This window comes from Clupea harengus, chromosome 7 (genome assembly GCF_900700415.2).
Source record: "Clupea harengus chromosome 7, Ch_v2.0.2, whole genome shotgun sequence".
NCBI lineage: Eukaryota > Metazoa > Chordata > Actinopteri > Clupeiformes > Clupeidae > Clupea > Clupea harengus.
The window spans coordinates 4,483,193-4,493,978 of NC_045158.1; the positions used below are offsets into that span (position 1 = coordinate 4,483,193).

General features: G+C 42.0%; 3 protein-coding genes across 3 annotated transcripts in view; all 3 read left to right on the forward strand.

Moving 5' to 3' along the window:
- Positions 1 to 165, forward strand: part of chmp7 (charged multivesicular body protein 7) — a 7,033-nt gene extending 6,868 nt beyond the window's left edge. Inside the window, exon 7 of the mRNA XM_031571182.2 lies at positions 160 to 165. Coding sequence (XP_031427042.1) covers positions 160 to 165 — 6 coding nt within the window. The remainder of the gene's footprint in view (positions 1 to 159) is intronic.
- Positions 121 to 5,204, forward strand: LOC105902713 (cGMP-dependent protein kinase 1-like). Its single transcript, XM_031569937.2, has 9 exons — positions 121 to 265; positions 448 to 511; positions 856 to 933; positions 1,569 to 1,663; positions 2,360 to 2,425; positions 2,531 to 2,605; positions 2,859 to 2,955; positions 3,670 to 3,809; positions 3,984 to 5,204. Exons 1-9 carry the CDS (start codon positions 165 to 167, stop codon positions 4,108 to 4,110), a joined length of 843 nt encoding a protein of 280 aa, XP_031425797.1. The 5' UTR covers positions 121 to 164; the 3' UTR covers positions 4,111 to 5,204.
- Positions 5,205 to 5,301: 97 nt separating this feature from the next.
- LOC116220990 (cGMP-dependent protein kinase 1-like) lies at positions 5,302 to 8,242 on the forward strand. Its single transcript, XM_031569938.1, has 5 exons — positions 5,302 to 5,469; positions 6,774 to 6,897; positions 7,155 to 7,217; positions 7,312 to 7,378; positions 7,689 to 8,242. The coding sequence occupies exons 1-5, from the start codon at positions 5,388 to 5,390 to the stop codon at positions 7,785 to 7,787; spliced, it is 435 nt and encodes a 144-aa protein (XP_031425798.1). The 5' UTR covers positions 5,302 to 5,387; the 3' UTR covers positions 7,788 to 8,242.
- The last annotated feature ends 2,544 nt before the right edge of the window (positions 8,243 to 10,786 follow it).

The following is a 10,786-nucleotide window of genomic DNA, read 5'->3' on the forward strand; positions in this document are numbered from 1 at the left end:
TGCTGATAAATGTTTGTGTTTGAAACTACCTATTCACTGTCTCTGTTTTGCCCCTGTGTGTTTCTCTCTCTGCCTCTTTCTGAGAGTTTTTCTCTCTTTTTCTTTCTTTCTTTCTTTCTTTCTTTCTTTCTTCCTTCCTCTGTCTGTGTCTCATTGCAGCCATAATGAACTGCAAGCTATGGGTCATAGATGGTCAGGCGTTCCAGTCCATTATGCTGACGAGTGGCCTTCTAAGAATCTCTCAGTCGCTGGATCTCTTGCGCAGGTCATCACCACTGGTTACAACGCTGACACTGAGCAAACTCATTTGTTCCACAGCAACAGCCCAACCAGTTATTGCCATAGCCCTTACAGGCGCATACATGGCGTGCTAGTCAATGTGGATGCTGCTAATCAGTCTCTATGGCATGATGAGTCTCATTTGTGTCTTGTGTGATTTGTTTGCAGCGAGTCTTTCTTCAGGTCATTACCAGAGGATGCTCTGGTGAAGGTGTCTGACGCCCTGGAGGAGGTGCGTCATCTCGATTGTAATACAACCTCTCTGATATGCGACCCAGCTGGACTCAGACACGATTGAAGCATCAGTACTCAAACTGTCTTATAGTCTTTGAGGAGTTCCGTCTCTCTCCAGAGAGATCTGTATACCCTGCAGCCCATTTCAGTGCTCTCATAGGCAGCCTTAAACAGGCACACAGCATCTGGGCCAGCTGTCTTTTAAACACCACGGACTAGCCGTGCTTGCTGCAGCACTCTCCTCTTTTCACACACGTTTTTTTTCTGCATGTTCTCCACTGCCCGTTCTAAAATCACCCCGTTTCTGCTGTCTACCAACCCCACCCCACACTTGCCCCTCAGTGTCAATACAGCGACGGTGATTACATCATCCGCCATGGCTGCCCGGGAGACTCTTTCTTCATCGTGAGCCAAGGCCAGGTGAGGCCAGCACAAGCCAGCGTAGCCCATCCATAAGAGGGCATATGTGCCTACGTGAACTGCATCAAAACAACACTGTACTAGTTGTTTTGAAAGAGGGCGCCATGTATTATTGAGCAAAAACCGGAGAGAAAAGGAAAGGCAACCAGACAGGAACACTGTGTTTTTTTTATTTTGTTTTACACTGCTGAAAACTCTTCATTCAGGGTTGTGTGAGAAACAACTGCACAACACAGTGGATTTTGGAATTCAGTGAAGCTTTGCTTTCAAAAGGAAGATAAACAGTAGCTGTAACAGTAAAACATTGTCTGAACCCAAATTTAAGCCTTATTTTTCTTTAATGTCAGTAAATAATCAGTAGGAATAAGGAAAAAAGACAGATCAACCCATCATTGTTAGTCACCCAGTATTAATGAATGCACTTAAAGAGTGCAGACAAGCATATTTAATAGGAGTGAGGAGCTGGAGCTTTGGTTGTGACAGGATATAGAGATTTCTGGCACTCAGTTTTGGCATTCAAATGTGACATTTCAGCACACTGCTGTCGGGTAGTGAATATATATAAATGAAGCGGATTGATCCTGCCCCTGCAGATTAATGGAATTACTGAGATTTTGTCCTTATTCTCCCTCCAGGTGAAGGTGACGGAGAGGAAGTCTGTCAGCGATGAACCGATATGCCTGTCCACGCTGAGCAGAGGAGACTGGTTTGGAGAGAGAGCCCAGCGAGGGTGAGTCATTAAAGCGCTATCACTGAGGAGGAAAAACATTTTCCTCAAGTGTGTTGACAAGTCCCTGAACGCGCCTCAAGCCCTTTGGGTTTAAGCTTGAGCGTCTGTGATCGTGACCCCTTTTTTGATTGGACCAAGAGCATCAAGAGCCCTGTGGTTTGTGGCATTGATATATTCAGCACATATTTGGTTTCACTTAGTGTTAGGTCCAGCCCCAATCTAGGTCCATATATACTGTAGCTCGGAGATTCCAGGGACACTCGACCAGGTTCAGTGCCATGGTGTATGTCTGAACACTGTATGAGTGAAATGGTTTATTTACATTATGTATACATCTTTAGATTAGGACTTGTTGTGAAAGGGAGAGAGCGGTTGTCCCTCCCAGCCCCGAACCCTGGTCTATGGGTAACAAACCTGCCCCCTGACCCCCTGACCTCCCTGCCTTGTCAACCGGGGTGACAGCACTCCCTCATAGGATGGTTAAAGGGATGTGGCCATCACTTGCTGTAGCTTTTTATGGCCGCCATGTTTCTCTCCAGATGAGTTTCTAGTGATTAATAATGTACATTTCGCATTGTAACATACAAAGGCTTGCATACACAAATACAGTACATGGAGAATGACCCTGACGTTGGTGGATGAATTGTCAAAGATACTGCTTTGTGATTATACCTGAACTATGTTTTCTGTTTTCAGGGAGGAATCAAGGATTGTAAGCGTCATGGCAGCTGGGGATGTGACATGCTTAGTGATAGAGAGAGAGTATGTATTGCTATGTGGCCAAGCTGTGTCATTGGTTAAAAAAGTAAGAAAGTAACAAAAGTGTGTTTTAACATATGATGTGTGATACTTTTAATCGTCCTTCAGGTCTTTCAGGAAACTAATGGATAGTTTGGAAGATGACAACAAAATTGGACGTGACAACAAAGAGAACAAAGCAAAGTATGCATGTCTCGTATCGCTCTGACTGCAAGTGTCACTGTTTGTTTGTTTTGTTTGCTCCTTTGTGTTCTTTTTTGTTTTGTTTTGTTTTGTTTGTCTTCGCCCTATGTAAAGCGTCTTTGAGTACCTAGAAAAGCGCTATATAAAATTAAAGTATTATTATTATTATTATTATTATTAAGTAAGGATAAAATTCTAGTTTTAGGTCCGAATTCATATGAAGAGTGAAACTTAGCCTTGTTTTTGAATACAGGTCAGAGGAGGATGTGCCTTTCCCGTCTGATGTCTCCCTGAGTGACTTCCAGGTGATCTGCTGCCTTGGACAGGGCCAGTTCAGCACTGTGGAGCTGGTGAGTTGATTGGACAGGGCCAGTTCAGCACTGTGGAGCTGGTGAGTTGATTGGGCAGGGCCAGTTCAGCACTGTGGAGCTGGTGAGTTGATTGGGCAGGGCCAGTTCAGCACTGTGGAGCTGGTGAGTTGATTGGGCAGGGCCAGTTCAGCACTGTGGAGCTGGTGAGTTGATTGGGCAGGGCCAGTTCAGCACTGTGGAGCTGGTGAGTTGATTGGGCAGGGCCAGTTCAGCACTGTGGAGCTTGGTGAGTTGATTGGGCAGGGCCAGTTCAGCACTGTGGAGCTGGTGAGTTGATTGGGCAGGGCCAGTTCAGCACTGTGGAGCTGGTGAGTTGAGACAGAAAGGGTCAGGAACCAGCTGGTGCTCTTGGTTTTCTTTAGGTTTCCTAGGATAAGAAAAGTGCAAATGAAGGACATGTTGCCTAGAGTTCACAAATTTGTTTGCAGCCCACAAAATATTGCAGTGATACAAAAGTCATGGTGCTGTACCTACAACCATTGAGCATTAGGACTATATAAGTAAAATGTCATTTAATATTCATAATTCTGAGGAGGTTTTGAAAAGAAAGTTCGAGATTATTATCGTTTTACCTTGGAATGAAAATACTGGGAGCCTTTGAAGCTTAGTGTGTGGCTTCTGAAGCAGCTTCTATACCTGGGAAGATTGCTTCTGATGCGTCATCTATTCACTTACCCGTCTTGCCTGCGTTAGGTGCATTTCAAAGGTGACTTACGTTGCCCATACACTTTGAAGATCATCCAGAAACATGCAGTGCTGAGCTCTGGCCAGCAGGGGCGCCTTCAGACTGAGAGACGCATCATGATGGAAGTCAACTGCCCTTTCATAGTCAGGTAGTAACCCCAAGCACATCCAAAATTTCACACAAACAATGCACCATTTCAGGACACTGAAATTTTACTACCAGTGCCTTCTTCCATTTAGGTATTTCTGCATTATGATTTTCAAGATGTCAGTTCATGTTCTATGCACCTTTGTGTAAAATCCATGAATTGCTTGGTTATCAGGTTGTACCAGACCTTTAGAGATGCAGACTGTCTGTACATGTTACTGGAGGCTTGTTTGGGTGGTGACCTCTGGACCTTACTGAGAGACAGGTACTCACATTTATTTTATTATTGTTATTATTATTAGAAAGCATATATTAATAATATTGAGAAAAAAAGAAAGTGTATTTGGTTGTCTAATGTTGAGGCTTACTCAGTATAGTTACATGTATATTGCCAGAAGAGATATTGTATAAAAAATTATCATTTAAAACAACAATTAGGGTGATTGGTTTAAAGGCGGTTGCCAACTCGTGATTGAAACAATATTAATAAAATACAAATAATTGGTGTATTTGGAATTTGGTCTGTTTATTTTACTACGTTGTTCATCTGTTAAATAAAAACCCTGGCCTGTAATGACTAATAGCCAGGATCTTTTTCTGTATTAATGTGGGTGATAAGAATTAATTCGATCTGGTTTTTTTTTTGTCTGTGCTGACATGCGGAAAGTCTAATTATTTCATTGCACTGCTTGTTCCCAACTCAGATTCAGTCCATTAGATTCTCATTAGTTCTACCACCGGTGTCACCGCAGTTACCAGATCCAGTTGGAATCCAGTTAACTCCTGGGAGAACTTTCATCTCTGGTTCTGGGTGTTTCAGGGGACATTTGATGGACGCCTCTGCACATTCTACACTGCCTGTGTGGCAGAAGCTCTCTCTTACCTGCACAGCCGTGACATTGTCCACAGAGACCTGAGACCCGAGAACGTACATCTGGACCAGTATGGCTACGCAAAACTGGTACCCGTATAAAGTTAAGGACGTAAAGGGACAAACAACCAATGCTTTTCATTTGCCGAGTTAGAAAATAGGCTGGCCGAGATGGAAATAGAAATTTCACAGTGCACGTAGCAGTGCAAATCAGAAATGGCATGGGTAAAGCAAATATGTATTGAGTATAAGCATTGCAATCATGTCTGTGTTGCCTTTGATCAGTACCTCATTAAGGGTATTTTAAGAGATAACGTTCGCCACTAGACTTCATCATGGTAGGAGATCACCCACCCTCTTCCATATGCAGTTGCACATGCAAAGTAATTTGATCTCTTAGAAGTTTCTTTTTTTGTTGATACAGCCAGTTTGTTGACATTTTTTTGTTGCTGTTTACAGAGCTTTAGAATGTCCATGGTGTGATTTTTCACAGAGCATCTACTTTTGTGAGCTCTAAATATTGAGCCAAGCCAAGTGATTCACATTGCATACTTGACTCAAGCCCTCTCTCTCTCTCTCTCTCTCTCTCTCTCCCTCCCTCCCTCTCTCTCTCTCTCTCAGGTGGGGTTTTGGTTTGTGCTAAAAGGATGGGTCACGGAAGAAGTCTTTGGACATTCTGTGGCAGTGCTTGGCTATGTGGCCCCAGAGATGATCCTACACAAGGGCCCACACAACCTCAGTGGACTATTGGGCCCTCGGGCGTATTTGTTTATGAGCTGCTCAATGGGAGGTAAAGAACGATGAAATGTACAGTGACACCTCGAGTCGATCTCAACAAAACAAAACACAGAGTCCCTCTCACTTTATTGGTGCGGGTGCATTGAGGTGTTACTTGGTCAAGCAAGTTAGTGCTTGTTCTAGGGGGGTTCAGGCTCTGGGCTCTGTAAAGTGCTTAGAGACCATTTCAATTGCTATTGGCCTTATATAAATAACATTTAATTGAATTGAACTTCATGGGTTCACATGTGATGATGTTGACACGTCTTAGATGTGTGTGTGTGTTAAGCAAGTTAAACAAGTGAAGGCCAAGCCAAGTTATGAATTATCTCTGTGTCAAATATGAAGACTGAACTTATACCAGTCCATTTCAGTCTGACACAAGTTCGGTGGTGGTTATCAATAGCAATGTATTCACCACTCTGTGAAAAGTAGGGAAATGACTCTTTGAAAGAAACTCTGCTCTCTTCCTCTTGAGTGATGTGTCAGGCAGTGATCCTTTAATTGAGGCTCAGTCATGGGGGGCTGTCAGGCCTTTGTGTGTTTCCTGTCTGCAGCTATTTACATCAATGCTTATTGATGGATTTTGATCAATGGCTGTGTCAATTGTGATCTATGGCTTTGTCTGTCCCGTGAAACGCCCTAGTTTTTTTTCTCTCCCTGTGTTTTCTCTGTCTATGTCCTGTCAGCTATCCATCAGTTCTTTTTGTTTAAGATTTTGTACATATTCATTTTAAAATGTAAATAGACAACAGTCACCGGATGTGACACATGATACATTTCCTGATTTAATTGGAATCTGTTTTATTTTTTGCATCATTTTTTTAATTCTCAGTTGTATTGATAGTCTGATGACTTTTTCATTCATATTATATAGATAAAGGATATTTACTACTATGTGAACATGTTGTCATTGAAAGTTCACGTAAATTATGCTTAATGTGCAACTAAATGAATGGCAGATTCAGTAAATAATTAAAGTGCAGTCTGTATGAAATCCATGACTGTCACTGTTTGCAGTGTGATAATATTTCATAAGATTTCTCCCAAATTACTTATTGCCCTGAGGTTTAGCATGTACTGCGTCCAAAGCAAGTCACAGGAAGGTTTAAATGTAATTCATTTATTTTTGTCTTGTGCATAATAATTCCTTTGTTTTGACAGTATTCAACATGTCTACATTCATTCAGTGTGATCACAATTTCTAACTGCTTAATGCCTAGTCTGACATTACCATGTAATGGGTGAAAATCTTTTAAAACATCTACAGGCATTTTAAATGTATTTCAATGAAAGCATGAATGCATCTTTTTCCAGTCCTCCATTTTCAGCTTCAGACCCAATGGAAAACGTACATGGCCATCCTTCAAGGCATAGACGCAGTAGAGTTCCCTAAGCCTATCTGCAAAGCTGCTGCCAACCTTATCAAGAGGCTTTGCAGGTATGCCCCACTTTACCCTTGGCAACTTCATGCTTCTCAAACACAGCTGTAGTGTTTCTGTCTCACTGTGTCATTCACACACACACACACACACACACACACACACACAAACACACACACACACACACACACCATTCATGCCTGTCAGCCCAAAGCACCGACACACACACTCGCAGCCCAGAATAGCACTGCTCCATTTCTCCTCCTGCGTCTGGCTCTGTATGTACCCTGACACTTGCCCGTCTCACCCTTCGCAGGAGCAACCCCTCCGAGAGGCTGGGGAGCCAGAGGAGTGGGGTCAAGGATATGAAGAGGCACAAGTATGGATCCGGGCGGCCGTTGCAGAATTCACCAGTTATGTTGTTCAGTCAATCCTCTTATTTCAGTGTTTGTTTTTGTTGTTTCGTTCACCAGGTGGTTCGATGGGTTCGACTGGGAAGCTGTCTGCAAACGCACCATTACTCCACCTATCCTGCCTTGTGTAAGACAGTGAACTTCCTTTTTTTTAAAATTTTTTTTTATATATATATTTTGTATTTAATTTTTTTAAACATAAAAACACAATGAGACAAATATCTACAAACATGTATGAGAACAACAACAAACAGTTGACAGAACACAACAGGAGATGGGGGAAGGGTGCAAGGATGACACCTTAAGACAGCAGACTATTGCATAGACAATAGACAGTGAACTTCCTAACAACATTCATTTTCAAAATGATTAAAACTGACATTCAACTGCCTATCAGTTGTGAGGGGTATAATGCAATCATTTCTGTTTGATTTTAGGTTCATCACGCCCCAGAATACAGAGAGGCCAGGCCACCTCATGGTGACAATGGAAACTCATCACGCACTGAAATACCACACTGGGAAAAAGACTTCTGATGTTTACACTGATTTTGTGTAGTCCAAAAACAAGAAAAGGAGTGGACCATGACATGCAAACTGAATGTGACTGCAGTAACTGGAATGTGTCTGTCCGTAGTGGTTTTTGGACACCTTTTGTAACATTTTCTGTTCGCTATCCTGGGCAAGGCCAAGGATCATTTGCATTTTTAAATCATAGTCCTTTACTATTATATTAACATAGGTTCACACTCCTCATTTTCTAAATGTTTACAATCAGTTACATGTGAAATGGGTTGAAGCTTGCACAGTTAATTCAACTGTAACATAAAAATATAATTCGGTGGATATAGGAACTTTAAAAGGTTTACGTGCTTTAAATACGTACATATTTTCTATAGTTGCATTATTGACGTGCCAGACAAGTGATATGTGAAATAAAGCATCAAGAATTCTGTTTTCTCAAGAAAAAAATAAATCCTTTATCTTCTTCATGGCTTGTACACACAGAAGTATAGAGATATATAGAGGTACCAAGAAAAGTACTCTGTCAGATACGGAAATGGTCCTTAAGGTGATAACTGCTGATAACTAAAGGTACAAAATCATTGCTGACAGCAAAGGGTACAAAGTTATAGGTTACCTTTAACAAGCTTAAGGTACAGGCAAATGATGGAACAAATCATTGATCACCCAGGGCCTGGGAGGAAGGCATGTATCCGGAGATATTTTAACTGGATACTTTTTATGACACGTCACAGATGTAGAGCATAATCGGTCTATATCTGAAATATGACACATTGTTAATACTCAGAGGTATCCTCAGAGCCTGTCTCCAGTACAGTAGATATCGTTACAGTACAGTAGATATCGTTAATACCATGAGTAAACCTCCTTCAAGACGTGTTTTTTCATATAACAGGAGTGGATATGCACAAACCATAGGTCACTAACTATACCAACTAGCGGAGTTTTATTGATTTGGCACGCACCCACGGCCAAGCCCCACGGCTAGCAAAAATTAGGTCTGAGGTCAGCAGTGTTAGCTAATCAGTTTTAAAAATGTGTTCAACAAACATCTTAACCACTGTTTCTGGTGTTTTTTAATGAAAAATTAATCGATAGTCCCCTCTAACACACACACACACACACACACTCATGGCTGCCTGCAGCCAAAATATTGCACTGTTTCTTTGACCTGCTGCCTGAGATGGTTCTCAATGTCCTACCCCCATTCCCATACTATGATTAGTTGCAGTCGCTGACACTCGAGTTTGTTTCCTGACCCCCAGGTGTCTCAGCAATACCAGTGTGGGGACTTTTCCTTTGTTACTATGATGAGATTACAATTTTGGATATTATGCTGGCCAACTTTTGGTGGTCACAGCAGCTGCTTGAGCATGAATCTCATGTTCACTCACAGGATAATATGTAATTTCTTACAGTCCCCTCTTAGATGCTATGAAGCCAAATCAACTTTCTTTCTCAGTCACACCTTTCATAGAGGTGCCCAGTGGTGGTGATGTACTGCTTTAGGTTGCTCCCTCTGTGGCCATTAGGGAGTCTTACCCGTCATTGGACTCATCACCATCGTGTACACTGGTCATCTCCAATAGGTAATTTATCATGGGGTCATTCTATAATTTCATTCTATAATATAAATTTTTTTCTCAGGTTTGAGAAGCATTTGAGAACCACCATAGCCAAGGAGACAGTCTGAGATAATTGAGGAAAACATAAAAGCATCTGACATCCAAAACACAAATAAATCTAAATGTAAATGGGCCAAAATTGTCATAGAACATCATAGCATGCATCTTTTTTTCATCTGTCCGTGTGTGTGTTCCATGTTTCGGCTCTGGCATATTGTATGTGTGTGTGTGTGTGTGTGTGTGTGTTGTGTGTGTTCGTTTGTGTGGGTTAGGATGTGCACACCAGTTGTGGATATGCATATTTGTCTCGGGGGAAATCACTTTAAATTCCAGAGAAGTCGCTCACTGATTCTCTCTTGGTCTTTCTAGTCCATGCACTCTATTGAGTGTCTTTCTGCCTTTCACCTTTCAGCAGATGAAGTTCTGAAAAGTGTCAAGATCTTCTTGTTGTGCCTCTGGTTGTTTTCTTTATTGTCTTCATCGGTTGTGGTCTATTTTGTTCCATCAGTCAATCTCTGGACTTGTGGATCTCAGATTCATGGATGGTCTCCGGTCCTTTGGATTCCTGTTCTGTAGAAATCTGTTATGTGGTGGCCGTCTGGATTTTACCTGGTTGGTCCCTGTTCTGCTCTGTAGTGGCCCTTGCCCACATATCTGGTCTCTTAACCCCTCTGGTCTCCAAAGGGGACTCTGGCCCCACAGGTTCCATTGCCAATTGGCCTTCTTCACAACTGGTTCCCCTTTCCAATGGGTTGGTCATCTGGTGTCTGAAATTACATATTTTTTTAAATGTTGCCCCCCCTTTCCCCACAAGAATCTTCACACATCCAACATGCATCGACATCAGCACAAACATAATCAAGACACAACCTTAAAACAGTTTTCCAAATATAAACTTCCCCCATTTTGATGGAGCACATATTGTCAATGTTTTCTACTATCAACATAATTTGGAATTTCAATGTATTGGCTGCTTGTGTGTAAGCTACGGTCATTCTCTTGAAGCAGTGATTTGTCCGGCCAGGTGTTAATAGCTTCCTCTTTGGGTCTTTTGTCTTGAGGCAATGTCAATTGAGTCTGTAGACTATGTATTTGCTGAAGCAGGTCTTGATAGCTTTTTCTTCTTGTCTGTGAAGAGTTACACCTTCTGGCTTTGTGTCCCCTTTTTCCACATGAAAAACAAACAAAGTTCTGCTTTTTTGATCTGTTGTATTTGCAGTTCCTTGCTATGTGACCCTCTTTTCCACATGAATGACAGACAATGCCTTGATGTTTCCCCCCTCTGTCTTGGCAATGTCTTGTGATGTGACCCTCTTCTCCACATGCATAGCAAACAAAGACGTCATACCTTCCCCACTACCATGGCAGTGTCTCACAATGTGCCCA